Source organism: Camelus ferus, chromosome 12, assembly GCF_009834535.1.
Source record: "Camelus ferus isolate YT-003-E chromosome 12, BCGSAC_Cfer_1.0, whole genome shotgun sequence".
Lineage (NCBI taxonomy): Eukaryota > Metazoa > Chordata > Mammalia > Artiodactyla > Camelidae > Camelus > Camelus ferus.
In genome coordinates this window covers 2314634-2342594 of record NC_045707.1, presented here as the reverse complement: position 1 = coordinate 2342594, position 27961 = coordinate 2314634, and the positions used below count along the sequence as shown (strand labels likewise).

Sequence of the window (27961 nt, the reverse complement as noted above, 5' to 3'; positions counted from 1 at the left end):
TTCCCTTTTGATTTTGGGGGGTATATCTGGGCCCAGAGGAGGCTGTGTCTGGTTATTCCCCAGACCCACAGCTGCTGACTGGATCTACCCAGCTGAGAACGTCTGGGTCAGTTCACCCTCAGCCAGAGGGAGACTCCTGGGTAAGCAGACCCCCATCTCCCCATCCTCACCATGTGTCTCTGAGAAGAGGGTGCTGGTCACTACTTGATTTTCACTGTTTTGGGGAAGAAGGGAATGGAAACTCAGGGAGAGGAGGTGAGGGGCCCAGGACCACAGGTCAAGCAGTGGCAGAGCCTGGATGTGGAGGCAGGTGGGTCTGACTGCTTCCTCCCGCCCCCGTACCCCAAACAGAGCAGAGGGAGGGTGAAAACTGCTCAGGTGGCTGAGATGTGAGCAGTGACCCCAGAAGGAAGGTAACTGATGTTGGGTCCTGGTCCTTTGAGAAATTTGGAGGAAGCAGAGGAGGTGGAGGAAGGGGCAGTCACAGCCCCTTGTCCTTGTGGCCTTGAGGCCGGCCCCGAGGTGCTGTGCTGAGGGTGAGGAGGACAAAGGGTTTTTTCAGACACAAGGAATCAAAGTTTCATGGGCCTAAGCCCCTACCCTGTCACTGAGTGCCTGCTCAGTGCCCTGGGGGGAATCTGAGGCCTGAGAGCTGAGGACAGGGGACCCAAGCAGGCAGTCAGCGGGGCTTTGCCTTCCTGGGCTTCCTAAGTGCTCCCTCAGGACTGTGTGAGGTGGGAGATGCAGGAGGTGGGCTGTGAGGGAAGGAGGCCCAGAGGGAGGAAGGGAGCCGGGCCCCCTGCACATTCTCACAGCTCATATCCTGTTCTGCAGTCTTATGACAAAATGGCCTCATACAGACACATGTCAGTGAAAATAATGATCAAACGACTTTTAATAGGAACAGAAAAGAGATTTCTTTGAGCCAAACTGAGAACTGTACCACAGACGACAGCCTCTCAGGGAACTCTGAGGAAGCGCTCTGCAGAAGCGTGGTTTTGACCCGTTTTATATCAAAACAAAGATCGTTAAGCAAGTAAGGGGTACATTTCTTCAAGGTTTCAAATAAATAAAACAGAGCAGCCCGTCCACAGCGAGTCAGCATTCCCTTGGCACCTGGGAAGGGAGGCCCATCACCCAAGGAGGACCAGCATGGGCATCCTGCGAGAGGGGCATTTAATCTTTACTTTTAACGTGGACATTCATGCTTCCGGTCAGTGTGCCCTTTTCTTTAATAATTAGCTAACAGGGAGCTTTAGGGAAGATAATTATGCTTTGAATACTCAAGAGTTTCAGGGTTTCTCTCCTTCTGGAGAAATGGCAAAGTCCAGACAACAGAACAGAATAAGAATCAGAGACCAGCCCAGCTTCTCGAGGTTTGGGGCAGGTCTGAACCTTAGTTTTCTCTGGTGAAGCAGAGGACAGTAAATGTTCTCATCACAGGGCTGCTGTAGCAAATGTGATCCTGTGTGTGAAGATGCTTTCAGATGGTAAAGGGTTCAGGTGCTGTTATTTAAAAAAAATTTTTTTTGAAGTACAGTTGATTTACAATGTTATGTTAGTTTCAAGTGTACAGCACTGTGACTCACTTATATATGTGTATGTACATTTTCTTTTCCAGATGCAATTCTAATATAGGTTATTAGGAGAAATTTAATAAAGTTCACTGTGCTATACAGTAGGTTCTCATTGTTTATGTGTTTTATATCTAGAACAATGTATAAATTACTCCCAAACTCCTATTTTTTCCATCCCCACCCCCTTTCCCTTTGGTAAACATCAATTTGTTTTCTATGCCTGTGAGTCTTTCTGTCTGGTTTATAAATAAGTTCATTTGTATCATTTTTTTCAGATTCCACATATCAGTGATATCATATAACATTTGTCTTTATCTGTCTGACAGTTCACTTAATATGATAATCTCTAGGTCCATCCATGTTGTTGTAAATGGCAGTATTTCATTTTTTATAGCTAATTCATGTCCCATTTTATATGTATATGTATTTGTATACCACCTCCTTATCCATTCAGCTGGCAATGGACATCTAGGTCACTTTTCTGTCTTGGCCATTGCAGTGTAAATAGCACTGCTCTGAACACTGGGGTGTGTGTTTCCTTTTCAAATTACAGTTTTCTCTAGATTTATGTCCCAGAGTGAGATTGCTAGATCATATGATAAGTCTATTTTCAGTTTTTTAAGGAATCTCCATACTGTTTTCCATAGTGGCTGCACCAATTTACATGCCCACCAAAAGAGTTCCTTTTTTCCCACACCTTCTCGGCATTTGTTATTTGTAGAATTTTTGATGATGGCCATTCTGACCAGTGTTGGGTGCTACCGCATTACAGTGTTGATTTGCATTTCTCTAATAATTAGCGATGCTGAGCATGTTTTCCTGTGCCTGTTGGCCATCAATAGGTGTTTTTAGAGAAATATCTATTTAGGTCTTCTGCATATTTTTTGGTTGGTTTGTTTGCTGTTTTGAAATTGAGGTGTATGGGCTGTTGGTGTGTCTTGGAAATGAATCCCTTGTCGGTTGCATCATTTGCAAATATTTTATCCCATTTTGTAGCTTTTCTTTTCATTTTGTTTATGGTTTTATTCCCCCCCACCCCCCTATTTTTCTTTTTTTGTCTTCTCTTGTTTTTGGTGACTTTATTTAGTGTTATGTTTATGTTTCCTTTTCTTTTTGTCTGTACATCTGTTGTAGATTTTTGGTGTGCATTAACCATGAGGTTTTGGTATAGCAGTCTCTATATATGTGTGTGTTTGTTTTAAGTTGCTGATCTCTTCATTTCTAATCCATTTAAAATACCGTGCATTTGTATATTCCTCCTCTCATCATTTCTCTTTCTGACATCATATCTTACATCGAACTCTTTCGTGTATCCCCGTAACTGCTCATTGTGGATACAGCTGATGTTACTACCTTTGTCTCTTAACCTCCCTACTAGTCTGTGTGTGGGTGATTTCCCACCTTTACTGTATGTTCACTTTTACTGGTGTGATTTTTCATTACAATTTTTTTTTTTTTCTAGTTGTGGCCTTTTCTTGTCTGCCTAGAGACGTTCCTTTAACATTTGTTGTAAAGCTGCTTTGGTGGTGCTGAATTCTTTTAGCTTTTGTCTGTGAAGCTTTGGAGTCCTGCATCGGACCTGAACAAGAGCCTTGCTAGCTTGAGTCTTCTTGCTTGTAGCTTTTCTCTTTCATCACTTAAAATAAATCGTGCCACTCCCTTCTCCTCTGCAGAGTTTCTGCTGAAAAATCAGCTGGCAGTCTTCTGGGAGCTCCCTTGGATGTTACTTGTTGCTCTTCCATTGTTGCTCTTAACAGTCTCTCTTCATCTGTAATTTTTGTCATTTTAATTACAGGGTGTCTTGGTGTGTCACTCTTAGGGCTAATGCTGTGTGCAACTCTCTGCATTTCCTGGATTTGGGTGACTCTTTCCTTTCCCAGATTAGGGAAGTCTTCATTACTATCTCTTGAAATATCTTTCTCAGGCTCTTTCTCTCGCTCTTCTCCTTCTGGGACCAGTATACTGTGAATACTGTGCACTTGACATTGTCCCAGAGGTCTCTTAAACTGTCCTCATTTCTTTTCATCCTTTTTTCTTGTTTTCTGTTCTATGGCAGTGATTTTCACTGTTTTCCAGCTCACTGGTCCATTCTTCTGTCTCATTTAGTCTACTGTTGATTCTTTCTACTCTATTTATCATTTCAGTTATCTTCAACTCTGCATCAATGTTTTCTATATTTTTAATCTCTTTGTTAAAAAACCTCTGACTTCTCATTCTGGTCACCCATTCTCCTCCTGAGGTCTTTGATCATCTTTACGATCATTACCCTGGACTCTTTCCCAGGGAGATTGCCTGTCTCCACTTCACCTAGTTCCTCTATTGGGATTTTACCTTTTTCCTTTGTGTGGAACCCATTCCTCTGCCCCTTCATTTTGTCTACGTTTCTATTTTTATGTGATGTTGTAGGTTGGTTCCATTTCTCAACCTTGGAGAAGAGGCGCTCTTAGGAGACGTCTTGTGCCTCCCAGCAGTGCCCTCTCCTGTCATCACCCAAGGGCCAGGTGACAGCTGGTCCCAGGGTGCGGTGTGGCCTGCATTTCTGGACACATTCCACAGGCTGTGGGATGGTGGTTTTCTTGCTTCTGGTGTCTGCCCCCTGGTGGCTGGGGCTGGTCTGGAGGCTTGTGCAGGCTTCTTGGTGGGAGTGGCCAGTGCCTGCCCACTGGTGGGTGGAGCTGGGTCCTGGCCCTCTGGTGGGCAGGGCTGTGTCTAGCGGTGTGTCTAGAGGTGAGTGTGTGCTCAGGAAGTCATTAAGCAGCCTGTCTGCTGATGGTGCAGCTATGTTCCTGCCCAGGTAGTTGTTTGGCCTGAGGTGAGCCCCACTGGATCCTACAGGCAGTGGGTGGAGCCTGGTCTTAGTATATGACTCAAGCAAGATGTCAGCCTCCAGGAGAGTTTGAGCAGATGAATGTGCCCCGATATGTCCACAACTCAGTCTTTGTCCCCAGAGTGAGCCGCAGCCATTCCCACACCTCCCCAGGAGAGGCTCCAAGCCCAGCAGTTAGGTCTGGCCCGGGGTCCCATGATATGGCTGCTTAATCCCTTGGTCCTGGTTTGTGTGAGATTTTGTGTGTGTCTTTTAAGACGGAAGTCTCTATTTCCCCCAGTCCTGTGGGCCTTCTGCAGTTAAGCCCCCCCCCGGCCTTCAAAGCCACATACTCTGGGGGCTTCTCTTCCTAATGCCGGACTCCTAAGCCGAGAAGCCTGACTTTGGGCTCAGAACTGTGACTCTGTGGGAGAATCTCTTCAACACACTTATTCTCCAGTTTGGGGGTTGCCCACCCAGGGGTAAGGGATTTGATTTTATCACAAGTCTGCTCCTCCTGAGACAGGAGGGAAAGGGGCAGGGCCCAACCATTCAAGGGATGACAGCAATTAACACCGAAATGGTGGAAAATTCAACTCCCAGTAGGCCCTGAGGATTAAGATGGCAAGAGGTTTGCCTTCCAGTAGAACGTGAGCTTCATTATACTCCCGTGGTAATATATTAGCATGAGAAATAATATGCCCCAAAGTGCCGGGACAGTCCCAAGGCTAAGCATAGAAGGCCAAAGAGTGGGCTGTGGCCCAATTCCTGGCAATCCCATCCCCTTCCCCAGGGTAGCTGGAAGAGTCCTCCCACCTGAAGGCGTGTGAAGCTACTGAACCCATGAAAACTGGCAACACCACGCCTCCTAGCCGCCTCCGTCTCTCCCTTCACTTGGGAGACAGCCCACACTGTCTGTATGGAGTGTGTGCCTACTTGTACTTTAACCTGAGCACCCAACGCCCACACCTCGTGGCCTTTCTCGTGCCTTTTGTCACAGCCTACACTCTATACAGTATGTATCTCTCTAAATAAATCTATGTTTCCTCAACTGTGGCTCACTGTTGAAATCTTTCCTGGGGGAAGCCAAGGACCCACACCCGGCAGGGCACGTCCCAGGGGCTCCACCGAAACCTAGGACACGGCTCTCCTTACACCCCACATGCATTTTTCCTGCATCACTCCTACCATCTTGTTGTGGTTCCTTCTTTATGTCTTTAGTTATGGAAGCCCACTTTCGGTACATTCCAGTCTTTGTCACTGATGGTTGTTCTGCAGTTGGTTGTGATTTGGGTGTGTTTGAGAAAGGAGTTGAGAGCTGGCTCCTTCTACTCTGCCACTTGGCTGCCAGCTCCGTGTAAATGAGTTTTAATTCAAGGGATTTTATTTCAGAACACAAATCCTAGCTCTGGGGTGAGGTGGCAGGGAACTGTCTCTGTCTAGTACACGAGTAGAAGGGCACTGAGATGTTTCCATCCACTAGACCCGTGGAGGCAATGCTACATTTTTGCCCTTTGTGTTCAGTCTAGTTTTATTTGCTCACAGGGAGCCACATGCTCACTCCCAGCACTTCAGACTAGAGTTTCTAGTGCAAAACTGCTTCTCTGAGACCACAGCTCTGCTGGACGTGTGCCTAAGTGTTTTATCTTTTTCATAAAAGCTGGCTTTTTAAAAGATTTATATTTTTGCAAAATGTTTTTGATAAGATACACATAACATAAAATTTCCCATTGTAGCCATATTTAAGTGTCCAGTTCAGTGGCATAAGGATATTCCCATTATTGGGCACCCAGCACCATCATCTAATCACAGAACATTTTACATCTTGCAAAACTGAAACTCTATCCCCATGAAACCGTAACTCCCCATTCCCACTCCCCTCCCCTCCACTCCCCGAAGCACCACTCACCTACCTGCCTTCATGAATCTGACTGCCCTAAGCAGTTCATATAAGTGGAGTCAAACAGAATTTTTCCTTTTGTGACTGACGTTTACTTATTAAAATTCTTTTATTGTTGAAAAATATACATAACATAAACTTTAGCATCTTAGCCATTTTAAAGTGTAGAGCTGAGTCGTGTTAAATGCATTCAGAGTGTTGTACAATCATTGTTACAGAAATGACAGGCCAGCCAGGAAACAAGCAGCACTCGGAGGGTTGGAGTACTCAGATTTATTACACCAGTGGGCTCAGAGGGGCTTCTGCTCCGAAACTCTGAGCACCTCCAAGACGTGCGCATGAGGTTTATGGGGTTAATTACAAGCTTGGGGTATTGGGCCAATAGGCATGGAACAGCTTTAACAGCATCATTATCACATAGTAGAGGCAGGGAGGCAGCAAACAGACATTCCAAGGCCACATATGTCTCTCTGAAAGTCCAGCTGGCTAGCAAAAAATACATGAGCAGGGAATCAGCAAACCGACCCTTATTAACTTAGATTTACGACTTAGCCCAGCAGAATTCAGATCAGTAATCTGACACTTATTAAATTTAGATTTATGTCTTAGGCCCCGCCCAGCTTTTCCTTCTCATTCTACCCTCTTGATGCTTTCACAGCCCTTGTTGGAGTGGGCCTCATGACTCAGCTCTTGTAGGGGCTCATAGTTGGAGGGTAACATCTGGAGTTTCATAGCCTCTAACCACTCACTGACAAAGTGGTCAGGAAGTTTAGGATACAGGGCCCAACCAGCAGAGCTGCAAAAATCAGGAGCAAGGGACTTATGAACGGTGCCAGCCAGGAGGTCCAGCCCCAGGGGCCTGTCCATGGGCCCTTGTCTAAAATATGTTTTTTCTTTTTCACTCGGTCTTGTAATTCTTGGACCATCCTTCTGGCAATTCCTGATTGATTGGCATAAAAACAGCACTCTTCAGTAAGGAAGAGGCACAGTCTTCTCTCTCTGGCTGTGAGCAGGCCCAGACCCCTCCTGTTTGTGAGACCACCTCAGCCAGAGAGTCAGTCTGATTTTGCAGAGCTCCCAGGGTTTCTGCTATTCATTGGAGATCCTGGCCTAACTCACCTGTAAGCTGGTAATAGGAATAAGAGGATGAGGCTATGCCACCGATGCCTGTGCCCACCCCTGCTGCCACTCCGAGCCGCACTGGCAAGGGGAGTGAGGGCGTTAGTGTCAGTAACATCAGCCTTAGGATCATCTTAGGCATGATGCTGCGGTGATGGCACCAGTTATGACAAGGTATAAAATAGCTATCAGGCTCCTATGGCCTATAACCCAGTCAGGAGGGGCGGTGCTGGCCAGCCCCACTGCTAATACACAGGCTACAAGGAAAAGAGGCACACAAGGAGAGAGGCAAAGGAGCACAAGGGAAATACATTTAACTGTTTCATTGAGCTTTCCTCAAGCTTCGGCTGTGCGTTGACTAGCCAGCCTCTGGGTGTGGCTAGAGCAGGGCTCGAGGATCTTTCTCTGGTCCCTCTTGACCTTGATCTTGATCTTGAGCGGGTCTCCCGGGTCACTCTCAATTTTCCAGGGGTCCTTTGTCTTAGGTCAAGTCACTCTCTTAACCCTGGAGTGGTGGATCCAAAGGATGAGTCCTACATCTTTAAAAGCTCCCCTGAGCTTTGAGGCCGGGATGCTGTGTGCAGGTTGCAGCCGATGCTCAGTGTCTTTGCCACTTGCTGTACAATCTCTGCCATGAAGGTGGGTCTGTTGTTGGACCAGGTGGAGGTAGGCATTTCAAACCGAGCGATGACACCCCTGAGGAGAGCCTTTGCTACCTGTCTTGCTTTCTCTGTCCTGGTCGGGATAGGCTTCTACCCACCCGTGAAGGTGCAGATGAAAACCAGCAGGTACTTATGTCCCTTACTGGGCCCAAGTTCAGTAAAGTCCACTTCTAAATCTTCGAAGGGAGCCCATCTGCATCGTTGTACTCCCATTAGCCCAGTGGGCCCTTGTATTGGATTGTTTTGAGCACAGAGCAAGTAGTGTTGGGAGACCGATGCACACAGAGTAGGGAGACAAGAAATCAGGAAATATCATTTTAGGAGGGCCTCCAAAGCCATTTTTCCCACGTGTGTGGCTTCAGGTTGTTGTTGGGCTATGTGATAAGCTAGTCATTCCGGGATGAAAACCCTTCCATCCATCGTGATCCACCATCTGTCCTTTCCTTCCTTCCCTTGTTCGGCCTGTGCCCACGTGTTTTCATCGTGGCTGTATTCTGGGGCAGTGGGGAGCTCTGGTGCTGCCATAATTTTACTTACTGGGTGTTCCCAGGTGGCTGCCTCTTTTGCCTTTTGATCAGCCAGACTGTTCCCCTGGCTCACAGGGTCATTTCCTTTTTGGTGTCCCTTACGGTGAATAACGGCCACTTCCTTTGGATCCCATAATGCCTCCAGTAACTAGAATTTCTTCTTTGTTCTTGACTTTCTTTCCCCCAGCAGTTAAGAGTCCTGTCTCCTTATAGATGGCTCCATGTACATGCAACTTTGTAAATGTGTATTTGGAATCAGTGTATATATTGATTCATTTTCCTTTCCCTTCCCTTAGTGCCTGGACCAGTGCCCAGATCTCCGCTCGCTGAGCAGACCATCCTGGGGGAAGGGACTCTGCTTTTATTACCTCTCAGGTTGTTGTTACAGTGTAACCTGCTCACCGTTGTCCATCCTGCACGTAACTGCTGCCGTCTGTGAAGAATTCCAGGTCTGGGTTTTGCAGGGGCTTGTTGCTTAGATCAGGCCTGCTCGCGTGCACTTCTTCTATGATTTTCTCACAGCCGTGGTCAGGCTGCGTGTCCCCCTCAGGCAAATATGTGTCTGGATTTAAGGTTCGCACAGTCTCTAGATGGACTCTTGGATTTTTACATAGGAGCCCCTGGTAGTGGGTCATCCTTGTGTTAGTTATCCATTTGTAACCTGAGTTGTTCATCAGGGCCACCAAGGAGTGGGGCACTTTTACATTTAAAGTCTGTCCCAGTGTGAGTTTGTCTGCCTTGTTGACCAGGAGGGCTGTGGCAGCGAGGGCCCGTAGACAGGGTGGCCATCCTGATGCCACAGAGTCCAGTCTTTTAGACACATAGGCCACAGGGCACAACCATGGCCCCACATTCTGAGCCAGGACTCTGAGAGAAAGTCCCAGTCTGGTCCGGTGTCAGGGGCCCGTGTCACGGCCCACCCCTCAACATCCAGTGTGTCCCTGGGGGCTCGGCCCTGCAGCCATGTTCGTGCTTTAGTGTGAATGTGTCTCTTCTCCTCCGTATTGAAGAGTCAGAAGCAGCTGGGGAACATCTCCCCAGGTGGGCCAGTGAGAATGAGAGACAGACTACCAGGTCAGTCAGAGCCTGCGGTTTGACAGCCTGATTACAGTCATCACAGACCACCAAGCAGAAATCATCGTGGGCTGGACAGATACCAAGTATCGGCATGTCTTCGCAACAGAGTTCCATGACTGTCCCAGCATCGCTTTGGGACTGGGCAGCGGCCCGCTCTCCCCTTCAGTTGTCATGGCAGCGGTGGCGGCGGCGGCGGCGGCAGCGGCTGGCAGCAGCTGAGGTAGGGGCGGTGCCTGGGCTGCGGGGGCTGCTGCTGCTGCCGCCGGGCGGCCATGGCCCCTGCTCTGCCTGCCACCGTCACTCTGCGCGGCTCCCCCTGATGTCATCCGCGGCGCGCTCCGGCACTTTCTGCTCCTTTTCTCTGGAGGGCAGGCCAAAACTCCTGATCAGTTTACCAGTGCCTCTTCATCTGCTATTATTATGGAAGCTCTTATTCTCAATTCTCTTCAGACCATAATGTGATTGAAATGCCTGTGGCTTTTCAGAGCAGGAAGGAGTATGATGGCGCCAACTGAGGAGGTCTGTAGAGCTAAAAGGTTGGTAGCAGAGTACGGGGTGCCCAGGCTGGACAGTCCCGTCCTCCCCAGCTTGCTGTGGCCTTTGTATCTCCTGCAGCGGCATTTGGAGGGCTGGGGGTTCTGGCCTCCCGGCTTATGCTGAGCGAAGTCTCCTTCCTACCGGCTCAGGCTGGGGGCTGGGCTCTGCCTCTGGGTCCTCAGGTTGGGGAGGTGGTGACACAGGGTGGTGGTGTCTCCAGTGGGACTGGAGGTGTCAGTGCCCTGGGGGCATACAAAGTGGCAGGCACATCTCGTCTTTTGTGTCTCCCTGGAAAATAGGCTTTTCTCTGTCTGTCTTTTTGGGACCAGCTGAGCTGCTAATATCTTGCATTGTCCAGGTCCATTTGAGCAGAACCGAATCCATGCGGATGGAGTCTGGGCGATATTCCACCAGGAGTGAATGTCAGGAAATTGATCTGGGTGGCCTGGGGTTTCAGTGATTATTTGATAGACTGCTCACACTGTTGCTAGGTCCAGAGTTCCTCCTGAGGGCCACCAAACTCCAAAGGCCGGCCATTCAAGCTCACACAAAGTGCGGAGCCTGCCAGGGGTCATGTGAACTCCATAGTCTCCTGAGAACCCCTTTTTGAAAGTTTTAATCATGCAGTGCAGAACTGTCAGCTTTGATTTTGAGGCTCCCATTATTATTAGTTGATAGATTTTATCACCTATAGGTGTGGATCTGCTCCTGGCACCAAAGACTGTGACCCCAGTATCTCTGGGGTTTTTTTTTCCACTCCTCAAAACAGTGCAGTTCTCAAAAACTCTGCTGCCTTGCTGGGCCTAATATCTATCTTCTTGGCTGTAAGTGCTGCCAGCGAGTTAAGGTTCCACAATAGGCAGGTGTCCCTGAGGCTCTCCTGGGCCTGGATGAACTCTAGGGGTCCCTGCACAAAGCCTTTTCTATAGCCTAAGTTGACAAAATATGAGGCCAGGATGGCCGGCTGGTGGCAGAATAAATGGACCTAAAAGGGGACCTCAAAAGAGGGTTCCAGCCAGTCCCTTTGGCTCAGTTCTTGCTGGCTTTATTTTAGACAGAGGGGTAGTATTGAGGCTGGTTTATTAATCACAACAGGATATTCTGGGGGAATGGTGACAAAGTCGCATCTGAAAAATTTTAAAGTAGTCTCGTTTTAGTCCCCAAGTGCACAGGGGTCATTTACTTATATGCTGTTCTATGTCCCTTTCCCTCCCTGTGTAGCCACCCTGTGCCAGTGTCGCAGACAAGACAAGGGAGGGTTTTCGCTGTGTCTGCCTGGCCGCTCCCCTCATGGGGATGACGGCGCCTCTTAGCTTTGGCGGGTCAGTATAAACCATGACTCCAATCGATACCCGACTCCGTAGTGGAATGCTGTGGAGCTACAAAACTGAGCCTGATCGCATGCTTCACAGGCCACACATTCACTCACAAAAATGTACAGAGGCTATTTGCACATTCCCCTCCCTATCACTGGGGCGTCCCTAATCTAACCTGATCTCCCTGTCTGGAATACCACCAGACGGGGAGCCTATAGGAGGGGATCAGCCTCCTCTTCTGTCCACTAGGGACAGGACCTGATTTACTCCCTGGGGGTTCCTACCTTGTCCGGACGGCCACCTGGTGAGTCTGTCCATACCTCCACTGAGTCTGGCTCTGGTTGTAGCCCACAAACCTGGGGGTGCCAAGTCGCCATCACAAAAGAGAACCCAGAATACCGTCGGGCAGCGCCACCTCATTCTTTACTGGAGTTATTGTCCCCCGGTCGGCCGGAACCACCAGTCCAGCTGCTCAAGGGGCTGGCGTCATTGAATCTCCCTGGGGCCTCTGGAAATATGGAAACAACAGGCCAGCCAAGAAACAAGCACCACTCAGAGGACTGGAGCACTCAGATTTATTACACCGGCGGGCTCAACGGGACTTCTGCTCTGAAGCTCTGAGCACCTCCAAAACGTGTGCATGAGGTTTTATAGGGTTAATTACAAGCTTGGGGTATTGGGCCAATAGGCATGGAACAGCTTTAGCAGCATCATTATCACAAAGCAGAGGCAGGGAGGCAGCAAACCAACATTCCAAGGCCACATATGTCTCTCTGAAAGTCCAGCTGGCTAGCAAAAAATACATGAGCAGGGAATCAGCAAACTGACACTTATTAACTTAGATTTATGAGTTAGTCCAGCAGAACTCAGATCAGTAACCCAGCACTTGTTAAACATAGATTTACCAGTTAGGTCCAGCCCGGCTTTTCCTTCACAGCATCACCAGTGTCCATCTCCAAAGCTCTTTCGCTTTGTGAATCTTAAACACTAACTCCGCACTCCCCTACTCACAGCCCTGGCGCCCACCACTCTGCTTTCTGCCTCTAAAATCTGACTGTTCTACATACCTCATATAAGCAGAATAATTTGGTATTCATCTTTCTGTGATGGGTTTATTTCATGTAGTATAATGTCCTTGAGACCCATCCTGTGTAGCACATGTCAGAATTGCCTTATTTTTTAAGGTAAATATTAGCCCATTGTACGTGAAGACCACATTGTTCTTATCCATTCATCCACTGATGGAAGCTTGCATTTCTTCTCCTTTTTGGCAGTTGTGAATAATGATGTGATGAACACAAGTGTTCAAACATCTCTTTGAGTCTCTGCTTTTGCTTCATGTCGGTCTGAAGCCAGAGTGGAATTGCTGGATCACATGGTAATTCTATAGTTAGTTCTCTGAGGTACTGTCTGTTTGCCACAGTGGCAAGATGCCTCTTTTTTAAGGTCATATTTGAGCACAAGAGTGATGCTGGACAAGCATCTCCTTGGTCTTCCAACTGCCAGGAGGGTAGAGGTTGGTGGCACCCCTGACACAGGCCCCAGAGATGCCTGGAGGAGCTGCTCTCACAGCCCCCTCTCCACCCTCCCCCAGTCCTCCCACCTCCTCTTATAGGATCTGTTGAACTTGAGGCTGCTTCCTGTCTCTGGGAAAAGCTCATTTGCAACATCCTAGTATTTAGCAAATTGACTTTCAACTTAAAATCATTCATTCAAATCAATTACTCAATTTCTCTTTAAATTAAAATCCAATATCTGTTGTTAACTCTGAGAATGTGTCCAATTTTCTTAAACATTATACAGACATTAAAATTAAACACATATTAGTCTTGACATCAGCATAAAAATGTTTGAACTGTGGGTTGTCATTTTAATTTATCAGCTTTATACTTAGTTCTAACGCTACTGAAGTTGACAACTATTAACTCACTCAGGGCCTGGTTTTCCAACCTGAGGAGAGACCAGTAGGACTGTCCAGAGTGTGATGGTGGCAGCCTGGCAACAAGGGGCCGAGACCCATTCCCGTGAGGTCACCAGGTGTGGTCAGCGTGGAAGGCATTTCCCCTGTGCTCTGCTGCCTGAGATGTCTGTCCCTGCTGGCCACTGCGATGACTGCAAAAGACCCCATTGTCACATGCTCAGTTGGAAGCTTTCTACTCACTCCCACAGTCTCTATAAAAAGGGACAACAGGCAGGTGGAGGTGGGTCCCTGTTCTGGAACACACAACTCCTAAGGTAGCATGTCGGAGCCACACACACCTCCCCACGGGATGGAGAGATGGGGTGGGGCAGGGGTCAGTGGGAACAGTGGCCCTGTGCCTCTTTTGGCTGACAGTTCCAGTCCCAACCAGGTGATGCTGGTGGCATCTGCCAGACACCTTCCTGAGCAACTTTCATGTGATTTCCCACCAAGTTGGCATTGCCTTCAAAGTGGCCGAAATTGCTCTGGACCAAAGATTTTGGCCAAGACCCTGACACTGGGGCTGTAGTCGTCCTGGGTGACGTCTCTTGTCATCCTGGGGGTCAAGCTCAGCTGAATTGTATAGTCACTAGCTCTTCGGGGTCTCCAAAGCAGGTGGTCTCAGCTCATGTCCCTGGAGTCAAGAGATGCTTAATCCTCACCTCGATTTGAGTCTAGGCCCCCATCCGGTTGCTCTACCATATGACCCTGTTTATCGAGTCCATAGACGCCCAGCGTACAACCTACATTATTATCAGGGGACCGTGTGATAACTGGGCCACAGCTCATAAGGATATTTAATTGGGTTCCATATCTCTCAGTGGTTTGATTTGGCTGTGACGCTAAAGTCATGCTAGAGCAAGGGAGAAGAATCAGGAAGAAGGGAGTTTTCAGGAAAAAAGAACTTTAAACAAGGAGGGGTGTTTGCAAATGTCCAATGTCAAATGTTGAACTTGGTTTGAATCTTGGCTCCTCTCCTGTGTTGCTGGCATAAAGCCCTGCCTCTCCCCTCCCCTCAGCGTCCTTGTCTGCACCGTCAGATTGTACTCCTGGCCTAACTTGTGGGGTGATTGTAAGAACAAACTGTAGTGTATGGTTCTCTCGGACTAACACTCAGCAGTCTTCTGTCCCTCCTGAAAAGCTGGGGGGGAGGTGGCCATGAGGCCCCAGGGATGCTTCCTGGGATGAAGCAGGCCCAGAAGGAAGAGTCAGGTTGACTTACAGGCTATGGGACCATTTCTTCTCAGTTTCTTTATCTGTGAAGTGGAGCCAGCAGTTCCTAGAGCTGATGTGGGAGTCAAACGGGGAATGTGTGGGCAGTGCCAGCACAGCGCCTGGTAGACGCTCCGCCCTCTGTCTACACTGGCTGCTTTGTCAGGCATTCAGCTCCACTTCTGCGGTCATCTTCCCTTTAATTTTCTGGAACTTTCTTGAACTCTTTCCCACACTTTCTTCAGAGTCATTTTGGAAACACTTTTTCATTCCCAAGATGTCTTTTTTTTGTTTGTCTATTTCATTATTTCCTCTCTGTTCAGTGCCTCTTGTTCTCATTTTATGAATAAAATATTCTTTTAGCCTCCCTGAGGTCACGTGTTTGAGATTTTCAAAGTTATTTCTACTTTCAAAATTATCCATTTCTCCTGGTGTCATATTTCATCTGTTTATCTTAGTCACCCTTTTCCACATTTTCATCTTTCTCACAAATCTGATCCTGGATTGCCCATTCATATTTACGAGGTGGGGAGGTTGACTGGAAAGCTTCCCTGTAAAGTGGCTGGATGAGGGCCCCTAAGCGCCAGAATACAGAAATATTCTTTCTCTGCCATCTGTCAATCACGATTCCCCCCCGGCTGGTGTGGCCGTATGTGACCATGGGCTACGTGGGGCGGGATGTGGGCTTGGTGACCTGCTTCCCTGCTTCTCCCTCGGCCTCGCTGGCCCCTCGCTGCTCCCTATTCTGGGGTCTGCCAAGCAGACCATGCTTCTGACTTGTAGGCTCTCTCCCTGTTTCTCTTCCTCCTCTCCTCTTTATTTAGGTATCACGTCTCCATCCAGTCCGTCTTCAAATATTTGTTGAAATCTCTGGTGTCCTGTTGCTCCCATTCTTGTTTTTCAGTCACACTGGAGTGAGGACAGGCAGGGTACCTGATCTTGAGCCCAGAGAGTGGGTTGGAACCCAGGCAGCCATGGACAAGACGTCTGGCCTTGGACAGTCACATAGCATCTGTGCTTCTCCTCCCCACCGTATAAATGAGGATCCAATGGGACAAGCTGAAAGGTTATTGGAATAACATGAGTTATGTGTAAAGTCTTAGAGCAACTACTGGTCCAGAGAAAAAATCAAAAACACAAGCTGCCCTTATCATTAGCTTTTTGTATACCTCTAAGTACGTTTACTATCATTTCTGTCAGGTCTCAGGGGCGGTACTTGATGAGCGCCTTTTAAAAACAGTGCCTAAGTGTTGTAAATATTTGCTTTCTTCCCTCACCTCCCAAGGCAAGAGAGTCACAAGCAGAACCAAAAGAAATTCTCTCTATATAAAGGTCTGTTTTTGTTTTTGTTTTTGTTTTGTAAGACTGCTGAGAACTGGCAAGACTGCAAGGATGGACACTCTCCTAGATTCGAGTATGAATGTAAATTGGTATCATTGGTTTGCATAACAGTGGGGCTCTAAGTGTGAACACATTGTAGCTGTTGATAACTTCTGACCCAATCATTCTAATTCTAGAAATAGCTGAAGGAAACAATCTCAAATACAGGCAATGTTTTATACAAGAAAGATGTTCTTTGCATTATTATTTACATAAGGAATGACAAACAACTTAAGGTCCAAGAGTTACCGGAGGAGAGCAGAGAGGACTGGGCACCACCGGGGGCTCTGGCAGCCCAGGGTAGGGCTGCAGGGACTTGGCCAGGGCCTGGGGAAATGAAGCTCATGCACAGGAAAGGAGGGCATGGGCTCTGGGAAGCTGTAACACCAAGAAATTTGTCAAGGCAGAGACTCGAGCACAGGGTGCAAGACATCATATCAATATAAGAACAGCCATTTACCAATAAACATACATCCATGATTAAATACTTCTGTATGAAAAAGGCAACAGAGCACAGTCATCACAAATGTGGCACCTGGATCTGAAAGACTTGGGTTCAAGTCCAGGCTGCAGCACCAGGGTGAGAACCTGGGCTAAGCTAAGTGCAGGGGAGTTTCTGGAGCGCTGCACACCACACACCCTGCAGCAATGCGAGCGGCCTTCAGCTAGTGAACACAGCTGCCCCCACCCTCACGTAATTTGCAGAGTATTCTCTTCCGTTCTTTTCTTCTGTGTTTGGTTTTATTGCTTCTACAGCTTTCCAGGTGGCCATGTGTTGTCTGAATAGCTTCTCCTTCTGCCCCAAGAGGACAACAGGACTCTGACTTTGCTGGGAGGGAGCTGCAGTGATGGAAGGAACTTTCCCTGAATAGCCACCAGCAGAGCCCAATAGGCAGAGAAAGTCACTAGGTTGAGTCCACTGTGGTGCTGGTGGCCATCTCGGGGGAAAAAGCCAGGCACCTGTCCCCTCACTGCTCCCTGTTGCCAGAGCTCACTCATGTTCTAGTCCACAATCTGTTTTCTCTTCCCCAAGGGTGAAGCCACACCTCCTTCAGTAGCCTGACACAGACTGGTGAGCTGAAGTGACGACACTGACACCCCCAGCTGGCATCATGACGTCAGTAGGCATCCTTTACTGCCCAGGTAGTTAGCTGTCCTATCTCTAGCTGCTTCCTACTTGTGCCCTAGAATGAGGGCAGTGTCTCCAGGCTGTTTACCTAACAGAGGAATCAAGACCTAAGAAGTGGCTCACAAGTTTCCTCAAGCCCCCAATAGGGGCTGATGGGAGTCCCCACACTAGGGTGTTTGTCTCCACAGGCTCCTTCATGGCCTTCTCCTCTGGGGGCCACGGCCAAAGTGCTCACTCCCTCCCTCCCCCACCACACAGCAGATGCTCAGGAGTAGGGCAGGGGAAGCCGTGGGAAGTGGGTGATAGTAGCAAGGTGCATCCTGAGGTCAGGCAAGGCAGAGAGAGGAGGTAGGCCAGCAACCCAGGAGCCATCTCCACCCTCCCCCTTTGTCCATGCTCCTCCTGTTCCCAGACCCTGGGCTGTTACCAATCGAAACCCTTTCCTCAAGCTCTGCTGCCTCCCCCACCCCTCTGCCAGGGTCAGCAGATGCCTGAACGGAACCCCAGTCTGGCCTTTGCCACCTGCCACCTGAGCGACCTGGAGCGCCTTCCCTGACCTCCCCTGTAAAGTGAGAATGATATTCCCTCATGTTGTCCTGAGGATCAAATATAACGTAGGTCTGTGGCTGGGCCAGTGCCTGCCCCGGAGCAGGTCCTCCTGGTTGTTGCTGTCCCTGTGTGTCCCAGGTGGGGCCTCGCTGCACCCCAGAAATCTGAACCCCCACCCCCAAGGTTCCCTTAGGGCACCTGTTCACCAGGCGGGACTGCCTCAGGCAGGTAGTGATTCTATTGCCCTCAGATCCCCCTGCAGACACCCAGGTGCTCAGGCATTTCCCAACCCTCCTCACCCCAATCAATCAACACTCAGATTCAGTGCTGGGAGCTCCCCCCATGGAAGCCCTGGTTTCCTTTCACCCTTAGTGACGCAGGAGAGAGAAAAAACTGAGCAACTCTTCAAAGCATCCAAATCAACACTGTTTCCTTAACTCCTGTTTTTTAGGAACCACTTTGCCTCCATGACTGCATTGCTAAGCAACCAGTTGACATCCTCCCAGGGGCTGCAAAGGACAGCAAAATAGTCAATTGGAAACAAAATGCAGGGGGCAGAGACTAGAAGCCAGGGGCCCCCAGCCGGCTCTGGGGCCCGTGAGGGAGGCCGGGCTGCAGGAGCCCTGAGGATCAGCTCTCCTCAGAAACAAGACCGTCTCCTGTGTATAAACGGGGCAGCTGGGCTCAGTGGAGCCAGTGGGAGCTGTGGCCCCTGGGAGCAGCCTGGGGGAGAGAGAGGTGACAGGGACGGACCACAGGCTCAGAGCTGAGGTCCCGCCCCTCACGCCCCTGAGAAAGCCCCTCCCCGCCCGGCCTGGCGTCTGTGACTCGAGGGAGGAGTCTCTCACCTGGTATTTTTACTCAACGCTCTGGATTCTGAGACTTTTTAAAAACTGAAGTAACATGGATTTATAAGATTACATAAGGTTCGTGTGTACAACATATTTCTACCTCTGTATCCCCTACACTGTGCTCACCGCCACAAACGGGTTGCAAAGAGTCCCCACAGATACGCTGTAGGAGAGAATGCAGACATCACAGGGGGGTTTAAAATATAAGAAGGCTTCAAAGTAATGTCATAAAAATCCCCGAGAGTTTCAACCTCTCAGCTTTGGGCGGCTGGCCAAAGCTGGCCTTGGGCGGTCACTGCCCTGTCTAGTTTCACTTTCTTCTTCTGCGAAGTAGGGATAATGACTCTTTGTGGGAACGTGACACGAAGCGCATTTTCCATCCTGTCGCAGGCCACATGTAAATACGTACCAGTCCCCAGTCTCTTATTAGCAATTTCATAAACTCCAAATCCCTGAAACCACACATGGTTTTGGTAACTCACGTGGGCAGCAATCTTGCCCTGTGCTGACCTGAGGCAGTTTATAGTCATTACGTTCTGTGTCCCTTAATGTGAATATTCATTTGTTTCACTGTCGAAACATGAATGCATTTCTTTATAGGTTGCTGCCCAGACTCTGCTGTAAATGGTGACTAATATGTCTTATGTGTCCTGTATTTATTCTTTCTAAAGGATTAAATTTTTCGTTTCCTAAACACACCTAAATGCCAGGAATTCTATAAATAGTTCTGGAGCCTGAAAGTGCAAGGCTGAGGAAGTGGCGGGTCGGTTTCTGGTGAGACCTCATTCCCGGGTGTCAGTGCCTGCGGCCGGCTGGTCCTGTTCTCACACGGTCCTTTCTCAGTGTGCAGAGAGAGAGGGATGGGGACACGTATCCCTTCTTCATCCCATATGGACACCATCATTTTGGATTAAGACTCATACTTACAACCTCATTTAACCATAATTACCACCACTTTAAAGTTCCTATCTGTAATACAATCACTTAGGCGGGTCAGGGTTTCAACATACGAATTTGGGGGGGACCAAGATCTGCCCATATCACTGGTGACCCCATCAACAGTTTTCCAGGGGAGCACTGCTCAGGAAGATGAAGTGTAATCCCTTTATACTCAATACCATTTAAGTTCCACCACAATTTCTCCTAATCTTCTGCTCCTTTCTTCCCATCTAGATACTGAGAGCTTCTTTGAGGCTGTTGTCGAATCTCTGCGGGACATACTGAGCAGAGAGGAACTGGTACGCCTGCTGACTGAAGTCCTAAATAGATTTGTGGCTGAGGACAACTTGTCCAGGTGACCTGCATGGGGGCCCCAGGGATGTCACCCAAACACCCCTCCCTGGGCCAGGTTTCTTCTAGCAGGCACACCTCCTCCAGGAAGTATCCTGTGGTTGGGGTCGAAGTTGATCCTTCTTAAGAATTCATGAGGAATTTTTCCTCTGTGTCATTTGCTGGCAGTGAATGGCCTCGGGTTGAGAAGAGATGAAACTGCAAGGAAGGGGCAGGTTATTGACCTTGGACAAGTTACTTAACTTCTCTCTGCCTTGGTTTCTTCATTGTTCAACTCTTTTGTGAGGAAACTGAGATAATACATGCCAAGTGCTTAGCATAATGGCTGACACATAGTAGGTGCTCAGTTAATGTTAACCTTGAAAAAGCTTGTTGGGAAGAGACTGGGGTCAAAGGTCTTGTTCCTGGAAATGAGGACCAAGCAGGACTCCCTTTGGGATGAGTCAGAACATTCCTGACACAATCAGGAATGTGCCCTAGGGGTTCTGACTGGAGCCCTGGTATCCCCATCTTAGGAACTAGCCAGACACTGCAGGACCCGGGGCCCCTAGGGCATAGAGGCCGGGGTGGAATTGAATGGAGCTGAGTTGGGTCCTGGCTCTATCCTGGCCCAGCTCTAGGGCTCTGGGCTTCCATCCTGGATCTCAGATTTGTCATCTGTACAAAAGGAGACTCAGTTCAATCTGATGGACTGTGGTGATGGCCTTAGGGTGAACTTTGGGGTCTCAGGTGGGAACCAAGTGCAAACATCTTATGCAAAGGTCCAGGGAGGCCTAGATCTGGGTCAGACTAAGGGTTCAGGATGGAGCAGAGAGGTCCAGGTTGGGGGGCTAGTAGGAAAGCATGGGCAGCGGGGCCAGGAACAGAGTGAGGGGAGTGACCCTTGGACACAAAACTGAAGGGGCTGTGACCCTAGCAGAGGTGCCGTGAGTGGGAGAGGGGACATTTCTTCCCTCCCGGACTTGATACCCTGGTGCTGGGCATAGAGGGCCTGGAGGGTGACTCTGTCCTCCATACCCTGCCTGGGGGCCAGGGGGTCTTAACTGCTATCTGGGACCCTCCTCTATTCTATATACAGTAGCATGACCTGTCTGAATGCAGTGTGGCTTAGTGGTGACTCCACTGCCACAATGAGTGGCTGCCAATTTTGTGTAGTTTACAGATTTCTGAGGAGACTGTCAAGTCCCCACCAAACAGGAATGTACTTCGTCCACCAGCTCATCCAAATGCATGTAGGACTTCTCAGGCTTAGCAACTGATACAGATGTTTCCTAAGGTCCCTTGAGTCTTTTGGAGGGTCCATTGAGTTGCACATGGCCTTGGTGTGCAGGTATGTGAAGCTGTCACAGCTAAGGTGTGTTAGGCTGGTGACACCTGAGAGGTGAGGTGCTGGGTGGTGGGTTGGGAGTCAGTGAGGTGGGCTGGAGAGTCCAAGGTGACCCAGAGTTCATAGACTCTCTCCTGCTTCCCAGTCAGTTGGGGAAGTGGATGGACCTAGTGACCTTCAACTGGGAAGGCCAGAGGCATAAGTCTTGGAAAGGAGCATAGGTCAGGGACAGTGATCACTAAGGTCCCTTCTAGCTGTGAGTCCTAGGTCTTAAAACAAATACTAAGTACTCAGAATTAGCAAAAATACAAAGTCTCAGTGCACAGTCCCCCGACTGACCTAACTCTTGACAGCAATGACAAATTTGGAGGAAGCCCCAAACCACCCTCCGGTTGGAGAATTCCTGAGAAGGATGCACAGAGCTCCCTGACAGCTGGCACACTCCCAGGTCCGATTACCACAGGGAAGGATGCGGGTCCCCAGCAGCCACAGGGCATTGTCTGGGAGGGTTTCAAACATGAAGCTTCTCGTCCTCAGGAGGCATTACTGTCCTGTATTCAGTGTGTTCAGGGCACATGGGTCAGTGCCAACCAGGGGTGCCCAGTGAGTTTTTTAAAAAGTGCTCCTGACAGTCCTTGACACGATAAGGAAGACTGCATTCAGGACTGTGGTGACAGGTGTGAAGCCCATTGCTGTAGAGCAGACACACTGGGCTCAAGACCGAATACAGCACAGACACTGGGGACTTATAGCCAAGGAGCAGAGTGAGGGGTGGTGGAGGGAAAATTACTGAGATGAGACACCAATGGGAGGGGATTCCTGTTTATCTTTCCTAACAGGATTCTCGCTAAAGGCAGGTCAAGGGCGGCTGCATCAAAGGTGGGAGATGAGGAATTTGATCAGGTATCAAAGGCAATCAGACCTCAGAGTTGGGGAGTCTTACTACGTGGATTTAGCAGGGTTCTTGCTGAGACTGGGTGATAGGGGCCATCGGGGACAGGACAGGGAAGGGAAGGGTGGAGGCCTGGTTGAGAAGAGGACTCAGAAGAGCCTGACTAATGTTTGGTCAAGGAGAGAGTCTCAGGCACCCCGAGCCTCAGTGCACAGGGTCCTCCTGGGGCTCAATCACAGGCTGCCCGCCCGGCTGACCTGTGTCTCCAACCCCTCCTGGAGGTCAGACCAGCACCCTGTTGTCCAGTTCCCCCAGAAGTCAGGACTGACACAACATGATCCAGAGACCCATCACACATCACGCTGGCAGACTGTCCAATGGCTAGAGACCCAGGCAAAGCAGGGCACTCCCCTATCAGCCAGAAAATTCTAGGGGCTTAGGAATCACTTCCCTTAGAGAAGGGCAAAAGCAGGTTGATTCTCACCACACACTAATCTTCTCTGAATGAAGGTTTCTCTGCTCCAGTCCCATTTCTCTGTGTTTACCTGCAGAGCTCCCGCTCTACAAGCACCTTGGAGGTGATGGTGTTGCACTATCTGAGTCAGAACGTGTCTTACCAAACACCTACCACTTAAGAGTGTCCTAAGATGGCTTGTGCTTGTTTATTCCCTGTTTCAACAAGTATAATGGAGCCTCTATAATGTACAAAGTATGTGCATAATGGCAGTAGAATATCTCTTTGGTTACAGTACAATCTTTGTGATTTATGCAAGATGAATCTTGTTAAGCCTACTTTACAGAGAATCCCAAACTAACTTCTTAACCCCCTGGCCTTCACTGTTACAGGGAAGAGGCAGATGCACTGCGTGAATACCTGAACGAGCTGAATGCAGACTTGGCCCTGAGTGACCGAGACATGCTGCTAAGGGAGCAGCTGAGTAAGAAGAGGTTTTTGAAGAGGTTTCCTCGGGTGAAACGGAAGCTTGAGGAAAGCATAAGAAAGCTGCACGCACTTGCAGACAAGGTGGACAAGGATCACAGGGACTGCACCATCTATAAGGTGGCGGCCACCTCTGCTGGTGCAGCGTCTGGCCTCCTGAACATCCTTGGCCTGACTCTGGCACCTCCGACATCGGGGGTCAGTCTGGCACTCTTGGCAACTGGATTAGGGCTGGGGGCCACAGCTGCTGTGACCAGTGTGGCCACCAGTGTCAAGGAACACAAGAGCGTGTCATTAGCAGAAAATGTAGCCTGTCACCTGATGTCACCTTCTATCAAAAAATGGACAGTGGTCAAGGAGATTCTACAGCAGAGCAGGCCCCGAATTGTTTCCTCAAGAGAAAAACTCACAGAAGCCGTGCAACGCATTGAAATGAATATCCGTGCCATCAAGCTGGTCAGAGCCAACCCTGGCTTATTGGAAGAGGTTATGCGCTTTCTGACCACGGGGCAAATCTCATACCAATGTAGCAAACAGTTGCAGGAAGTTCTCAAAGGCACAGGTCTGGCAATGGCCAAAGGAGCCCGAATCCTGGCTGTGGCCTCTGCAAGTTCCGTCCTTGTGATGGATGTGGGCTACCTTGTGAAAGAGGCAATGCACCTGCGTGAGGGGGCAAAGGCAGAGTTTTCTGAACAGCTAAGGCAGCGGGCCCGGGAGCTGGAGAGCAGGTTGGAGGAGCTCACCCGGACCTACGAGAGTCTGCAGTAAGGCCTGTCTCCCCCCGCCACCCCCACCGCCAGAGCAGTGCAAGGAGCAGGGGCCCGCGCGGAGCCAATATGCAGAGGCAGCTTTTTAGAGGGAAAAAGAGAGCCAAATAAAACTTATGGAGCTGAGTGTGAAGGAATTTGGCATTTCTGGGTCTGAGCACAGCCAGGCAGGGATTCAAGCAGGTGGCAGATGGGGAAAGACAAGGAAGGAGCCTGGAGCCCAGAATAAGGGCAGAGGGGGGACGAGAGAGTGAGGGGAAGGAGGGAAACCATGTCTCATGAACAAAGAAGACATTGGGAGCCTGAAGAAAGAGAGAGGCTGGAGGAACAAGCAAGAAGAAGACTAGGAACGCAAAAGAGTTGCAAATAGGAGAAAGTCAAAGAGTTGGGACTGTTGGATCGTGCGAGAGGTGGCAGTGGCTCCTCCATCACCCCTCCCTGGGGTGTGATGTCCCTGCAGAAGAGAATCTTCCCTGGTGGGGTCTCCAGCCCTCCTTTTCCACTATCAAGATGCCTTTTCCTCCCAGCACGTTTATCGGAATTAGGCAGTGATGTCTTGAGGATGATGACGGTGGTGTTGGTGTTGATGGTGGTGATGACAACACAGTGGGTCAAATATTTGTCAAATTGCCAAGTGCCCTTTGGGACCAGGATGAACTGAGAGACCACATAAGTTCCTGTGAAACACCGAATGCTGTGTGGGAACAGAGGTTGATTTGGAAAAAAGAAAGAAGGAAGGAAGGAAGGAAGGAGATAAAGGAAGAAAGAAACCCAGATGCAAACAGCGGGACAAGGAAATTTGTGGTGTGTGAAGCAGTTCAACAAGCATGGGGCCAAGACATGCAGCCTCTCTGAGTTTCAGTTTCTTCATCAGATTGGGGGTGGTGCGGGACAAGATATTCCAGATCCCTCTGGCTGTCCCCACCTTCTGTTCTATAGCTCTTGGGTCAATAAATACACACTGATTCACTCAGCCTTTCTTTGTTGATTCTCAGGCTCACCTGGGCTCCAGGTGCCTGACCACCCTTCCCCAGGGGCCTGTCTTCCAGGATCTCGGGGAGTAAGTCATCAATCACTCCTCCTGCTTGCCCTCTGGGCTCCCGCCCTCCCATCCATTCATTTCACTCAGACCCTGGTGCCTGCAGGCCCCACGGGGACCACTGGGGGAAGCCCATACACCTCTGGCTTGGGCTGAGCTCAGGTACATTCCCCCTCCAGCACCTGGGGCCCAGGACTGACACGTGGCACGCAGGCTGCTTTGGATCAGAAGGGCTTCTTTGCAGGTAGGAGACAGCATCAGCCCTGAACAGAGGGGCAGAGAGAGACAGCCAGACAGCACACAGCCTCCCCCAAGCTACCTTCCCGTTTCACCCAGACTCCTGCAAGAGCTTCCAGTAAGGGTCTCGCTGTGTTTACCCAGGTGGCCCTGCCCCTGCTCCCTGTCTACTCCCCACAGTGGGCTCCAATGAACTTCTTAAGAGAGATCTTAGGAAACAGCTGCTTCCGACTTTCCAACAGCTTCCTGTTACTCTCAGCACAGAAGCCCAAAGCCTCTGTGCAGCCCAGAGTCACATGCTGTAGCCGAAGTTTCCCTGAGGGCAGAGCTGGAGGCCCGGCTCACGGGATCTCTGGGAGCAGGACGTGGAGGGTCTGGGGAAGTGAAACAGGGGAGGAGGGAAAGTAGACACAAGTCCGAGTTCATGACTTCATCATTCATGTGGGGGATGGAGTCTGCCAGGACCTTCGGAGGAGCCTGCGTGGAGTGGCCTCAGATTCACCCTGTCTAGGGAGGAAAGAAGGAAGCATCTGAATGCTGCTCTCCCCCAGCCCCTGGGCCTGCTTTACTGGGCACGGACTCTCTGTGTTTCCAAGGGTGGAGCATGTGAGGGCCACAAAGGCTCCCACACCTGGAACCCAGAGCAGGGAGCCAGAGACATATGAGAATGATCTGGGACATCTCCTCAGTCACCTACCACATGATCCACTCCCTTCTGTGTCCTTTTGTAAAAACCACCTCACAGAGAACTTTTCTAGGTCCACTTGCACCCCCCCCCCCCCCAATCAGCCAGTGTTTCCTTGGGGCCTCCATCAAACCTTCTATTCCTTCCTGAAAAGATCAGCAGTCACGGCCACCCGCTTGCCTGACCCCTGGAATCATCAGTTTCATTGCTTCATCAATTCTTCTCCAGCCCTTGGAGAATTCACAGTCTCTCCCGGACATCACTTGAGTCGTGTTTCAGGCACTGGGGCTTTGAGCCATTCAGGATCCGTCCCCTTCCCCCTGAACCCCGACAGCTCAGTCCCACTGCACTCCCTGTGCATCTGATGCAGTTCCCGGGTCACAGCTGTGTCAGCTGAGAGTCCTCGGGTTACAACCAACAGAAACGGAGTCTGGCAAAGGAAGCGCAGAAGAGGGTCCATTGGAAAGGGCCTGGGGCAGGTCACAGACCGGGAGGAAGCAGGAGACCTTTCCTGTTCTGGGAGCACAGAACTCAGGCAGGTCCGTCGCCAGGAGTTTCTGTTCTGCCCCCTGAGGCCCTGCCAGCCCTTAGCTTAGGTGCATCCTCGGCAATTCCCAGGAGGCAGCATGGCCTGGTCAGGGGACTGTATTCTTGGACCAATTTTTCAGGCAAAGCAATGAGGGGAAAAATGAGTAATAAGGATGCAAACCTTGGGGGAAGTTTCAGATGAAGAGGCACCAGATTTGGGGCTGCCTGTATACACACGTGCACAACTAGGCAAACAAGAAGACTCTCCTTACTGGTGCTGGTTCCAACCATCCCTTATACAACGGTGAGTCCAACAGCCCACTCCACAGTTGGAGGAAAATACAGATAATCTCCACCCACTGCATCTTGAAGCTCTGTGTGGAGCGGAGGGCCTCAGCACGGTGCCTGAACTCCTCCTGCTCCACTGGGCTGCTTTCTCAATCTTGACAGCCCTATGTCTCTATCTGCACGTCTATCTAGGAACCTCTGAGGTACAGGTGGGGCCACCACCACCACTCACCATGGCTCCCACAGATACTAGTATTTCCCTGCTGATTCCACTCAGTGTTCCTCTGAGCAATGGGAGCATTCAGTCCTGTGGGGCCAGGCTAGGTCCTCACCATGTTAGGCACTGTCACCTGGGTTCCTGCAGTCGGTCCTCACAGCAGCTCTGCGACTTGAGTGCTGTCACCCCCTGAGAACATGAGGAGGTGGCCCTAGGGCCAGGAAAATGGCCAAGGCCACCAGCCTGGGAAGGGCAATCCTTGGGTGGGGTCTCTAGTGCCCTGTGCTCCGGGGGAGGAGGCCATCCTCGAGCCCCGAGCAGCTCCCGTGGGAGTCAGGGGCCCCTCTGCTGCAGGACAGCGGGCCAGGTCCCGGCACATGTGTCCCCTGAGCCCCTCCGTGTCTGTGCTCTGGGACGCCTGATCCAGCCTGGGCTGTGAGCACTGGGGGATGGAGTGTGAGTCTGTGGAGTTTGGACAAATGGACCCTTGCCGAACATCAGCTACTACCATTCTCCTGCCAAACAGAAGCCCCTGAGTTGCTGGCAGACAGCCCCTGCCTTTCCCCTCCCCACCGGCTTCCTTATGTGCAAAATTCGATCAGATTCCTGGCCTGTGTTCCGGCCTGATTAAAGACCAAACTGTAGTGTGTGGTCCTCGTGGACTCAACCCATCACTCTTCTGTCCCTCCCTCAAGTGCTGGGGCGGGTGGCCGCGAGGCCCCAGGGACGTTTCCTGGGATGAAACGGCCCTGATGGAAGGCCAGGCTCTCTGTGGGGTCCAGGCCCCCTCAGGCCCTGCTCCGGGCACCAAAGCAGAAAAGTGAGACCACAGCACAGCTGTACGACTTACAAGCTGTGGGGCCTTTACTTCTCACTCTGTTTATGAGGGAGGAGGGGCTGACAGTTCCTAAGTTAGACAGGGATATGGATGTACGTGCCAGCACAGCACCCGACACAGTTTCAGGGCTCCATCGACGGTGGCTCTTTGCTTGGGAACCAAACAGGAAACAGGACTTGCTTCCTGTTTTAGACTTTTCTGAGTTGCCAGCACACTGACCCTCTGGTAAGCATCCTCCCGTTGTAGATAAAAACGTCTGTTGTCCAGTGGAAACAAGCCTGGGAAGAAAAGACCAATGTGCTCTCAGCCCT

The 27961-nt window shown here is 50.1% G+C and overlaps 1 protein-coding gene across 5 annotated transcripts; it reads left to right on the top strand.

The window, feature by feature from the left end:
* Positions 1 to 5: 5 nt before the first annotated feature.
* Positions 6 to 24788, top strand: LOC102505799 (apolipoprotein L3). Of its 5 annotated transcripts, XM_032492140.1 has the most exons (5): positions 6 to 140; positions 8888 to 9040; positions 17107 to 17216; positions 19776 to 19896; positions 22958 to 24788. In XM_032492140.1, the coding sequence occupies exons 3-5, from the start codon at positions 17186 to 17188 to the stop codon at positions 23817 to 23819; spliced, it is 1014 nt and encodes a 337-aa protein (XP_032348031.1). In that variant the 5' UTR covers positions 6 to 140; positions 8888 to 9040; positions 17107 to 17185; the 3' UTR covers positions 23820 to 24788. The 5 variants fall into 5 exon arrangements, with proteins under 5 accessions (XP_032348031.1, XP_032348029.1, XP_032348032.1 ...); XM_032492138.1 differs by lacking the exon at positions 8888 to 9040 and having other exon boundaries at positions 11 to 140; XM_032492141.1 differs by lacking the exons at positions 6 to 140; positions 8888 to 9040 and adding an exon at positions 9125 to 9888.
* Positions 24789 to 27961: the final 3173 nt, after the last annotated feature.

Bases quoted from the DNA above. Each gene is read 5' to 3' on its own strand.
- LOC102505799 (XM_032492140.1), top strand. From the start codon at position 17,186: ATGACGTCAGTAGGCATCCTTTACTGCCCAG. The intron at 17,217-19,775 runs GTAGTTAGCTGT...CTTCCCATCTAG, and splicing joins AGGCATCCTTTACTGCCCAG to ATACTGAGAGCTTCTTTGAG. The intron at 19,897-22,957 runs GTGACCTGCATG...TCACTGTTACAG, and splicing joins GCTGAGGACAACTTGTCCAG to GGAAGAGGCAGATGCACTGC.